Source organism: Colobus angolensis, unplaced genomic scaffold, assembly GCF_000951035.1.
Source record: "Colobus angolensis palliatus isolate OR3802 unplaced genomic scaffold, Cang.pa_1.0 Scaffold699, whole genome shotgun sequence".
In the NCBI taxonomy this organism is placed as follows: domain Eukaryota; kingdom Metazoa; phylum Chordata; class Mammalia; order Primates; family Cercopithecidae; genus Colobus; species Colobus angolensis.
This window is the reverse complement of record NW_012120698.1, coordinates 147,940-150,977: the sequence shown is the minus strand read 5'-3', so window position 1 is coordinate 150,977 and position 3,038 is coordinate 147,940. Positions and strand designations below refer to the sequence as shown.

The window sequence follows — 3,038 nt, the reverse complement described above, 5'->3', positions numbered from 1 at the left end:
GATTTTCAGTAAGCCCCTGCCGTCTAGAAACTGTGGGAGCTGCTACCGCCGGGAAGGTGGGTGGCACTAGTAATGTGACGGATCTAATCATTCATTGGACGACGGTTTGTCAATCACGGCTACTCAGCAAATAGGGCGAGCTCTTAAGCAAAAAAAGGGTTTAGAGAGTCATTTTCTGCACAATCGGATTGTGGAACCTCCTCCTTTTGCCACGGCAGCTAGTGGGAAAGACCTTTAGCCTGCTACTCTTGCCCTCCGCGGCTTCCGCCACCCCAGGCCAGCTTCCATGGCAGCTGCAGCTGCAGCTGCTTGATTCAGCATCCGTCTTAGCCTCCCCAGGTGCCGGCGGCCTGGACCAAGCCATCGCCTACAGTTCGGTGAGTGCTTCCCTGCCAAAAAGCTAATAATGGAAAGGTTGAGAGAACACAGTACAGCCGGTAAAATGGGCCCATTACTCGGCGCTGTGGCAGCCACAGCCTCTCCTCAGTCTTTGATGGAGTACTCCCCAGACGCAGATTTTATTGAGAGCCAGCCTCTGGTGGTTAAGTACCGAGTGTACACTCTCAAAAAGCTTCAGACCAAATGTGCCGTCCTAGAGGCCAAGTACCTGAGGGAATTTCATTCCATCGAGAGGAAGTTTGCCGCCATCTATGAACCCTTATTGGAAAAGAGACGGCAGATCACCAATGCACTGTGTGAGCCCACGAAAGAGGAGTGTGAGAGATGAAGTTCAAGGTCGCGGACTATGAGTACAATGAGGTGGCCGGTGATTCTAATGCTCAGCTGTATGGTCCAGAGGAGAATCCAGAGTATGAGGACTTGGTGGAGGATTGTGAGGAGGATTTCGAGGATGTCGGGGAGGTGTTTGGGGAGTATGAAGGAATCGAGGCACATAATATGGACGGAGAAAAAGAGAATCCTATAGGGATCCCCGATTTCTGGCTCACGGCTTTAAAGAATGTCCAGGAGGTGGCCCCGCTGATTAAGAAATATGACTAGGCTGGGCGCGGTGGCTCAAGCCTGAAATCCTAGCACTTTGGAAGGCCAAGGAGTGCGGATCACAAGGTCAGGAGATCGAGACCTTCCTGGCTAACATGGTGAAACTCAGTCTCTACTAAAAATACAAAAAAAAAGAAAAGAAATTAGCCGGGCGTGGTGGCACACGCCTGTAGTCCCAGCTGCTCAAGAGGCTGAAGCAGGAGAATCACTTGAACCCAGGAGGTGGAGGTTACAGTGAACTGAGATTGCGCCACTGCACTCCAGCCTGGGCTACAGAGCAATACTCCGAAAAAACGAAACAACAACAACAAAACTATGACGATCCCATTCTGAAGCTCTTGCGAGACATGAAAGTCAAGTTTCCAAAATCCAAGGAGCCACTCACTTTTACACTGGAATTTCACTCCGAACCCAACGACTACTTCACAAATGAGGTGCTGACCGAAACATACACCCTCAAGTCTAAGCTCAATTACTGTGACCCCCACCCCTTCAGGGGATCTGCGGTAGAGTATTGCTTTGGCACCATGATAGAATGGAAGAAGGGAAAGAACGTCACTGTGCAAACGGTCGTGAAAGACACAGTTTTTGGGGGCTGATGTGTACCGCGACCCAGGAATTTCCCCAAGAGTCCTTCTTCAATGCTCTCCAGTGGGATTTAGATGCTAATGAGGATGACCTCATTAGCTCACACCTTGCACACTTTTGTCATCCCAAGAGCTGTGTTATACTTTACAGGAGAAGCACTTAAGGCAGAGCAAGAGGCTATGATCGGGGAATGTAATAACCCGGTTTATGACAGAATGACTCAGGAGAATTGGGTGACTGCAGTTTATGGTGCTAAAGGCCAAAACCAAAACTCCCAGGCAGAAGTCAACGATTGTTGAAGCAGAATGGTTGGAGTATGTGGGCCCCCAGGTTAACAACTGGCTTTTACAATAACCAAAACTTAATCATTCGTTACTTGCAGTCTTAACGTGTCTCTTCTTGGTAGTCTTCAATTTAAAATTATGTCCAAATATATTTAACAATGCATTTCACCTAGCACTCCAGTGGTATAAACTTTGTCAACAATTTTATTAGGCAGTGAATTCTCAAAGTATGTGAAGACTTTACTATTGTGAATCCATTGCTTTTTTTAGGTTGCTATTAGTCTGCAGCTATGGAAAAATATCAGAACTTGTAACTGGGATCTATGTTTGGGATTGTAAAGTAAAGCGAGATAGCATCCTTTTCCTAGCCTTCTCGTTGAGGTAAATGGGTTTTTTTATGGTTGCACTAGCTGTGCCTTCATCTCTTTGTTATAGAAATGCAGCACGTTATATTATTTAAAATACACTTGATTAGTGAAACTGCTAGTATAAGAATAAACATTTATAGCAAATTCACATGTAATGTTAGTTACCTTGTTTGTAGGCTTTTGTATTTTATCTTATATAGTGATCTACTCAAAACATAGTTTCTTTATTGCTGTTCAGTGAGGCATGGGTTAAAACCATTTTTCCTAAGGCCTGCCACAGACTGCACCATGTACTGCTGTAAAGTGAGGTTAACGTATGCATTTTTGTTTCTGGAATGTTCTCATCTTTAATGGAAATGGATTCCCTTACGTTATTTTTAAGCTTTATTTCCCCATGGTTGTTCATTCCAAAATAAAATTACTACAGATTTTAAATATTGTGTTCCTTCTGAAGGTATTCAAGTGCAAGGTGGAGGATTTCGTTGGGAGATCTCAGTAAGCCACACTTATCCATTGGGCATAGTATGCACTATGCCTAAAGCCTGATTTACATTTTACAGCACCCCAATTTTTAAAATTTATTTTAAAATCAGAAGAAAAATGAATATAATGATGTATGTGTAATAGTGAAGCCTGCCTGGATTGTATATGTCTTATACCAATGCAGATGTAAATATTATTTATATATGTATATATGAATGTCGTAGTGGAAAGGGCCTAGGAATGTAAAGCTGCATAGATTTTATGAAAATCTTAATGAGGCCCTGGGTCCCACCTTTAGAAAGAGGTGAAAGAGGAG

At 44.0% G+C, this 3,038-nt stretch overlaps 1 protein-coding gene across 1 annotated transcript; it reads left to right on the top strand.

Moving 5' to 3' along the window:
- Nucleotides 1–206: 206 nt before the first annotated feature.
- LOC105500883 (nucleosome assembly protein 1-like 2) lies at nucleotides 207–2,232 on the top strand. The gene has a single exon (XM_011926559.1). It carries the CDS (start codon nucleotides 724–726, stop codon nucleotides 997–999), a length of 276 nt encoding a protein of 91 aa, XP_011781949.1. The 5' UTR covers nucleotides 207–723; the 3' UTR covers nucleotides 1,000–2,232.
- Nucleotides 2,233–3,038: the final 806 nt, after the last annotated feature.

Bases quoted from the DNA above. Each gene is read 5' to 3' on its own strand.
- LOC105500883 (XM_011926559.1), top strand. From the start codon at position 724: ATGAAGTTCAAGGTCGCGGACTATGAGTACAATGAGGTGGCCGGTGAT.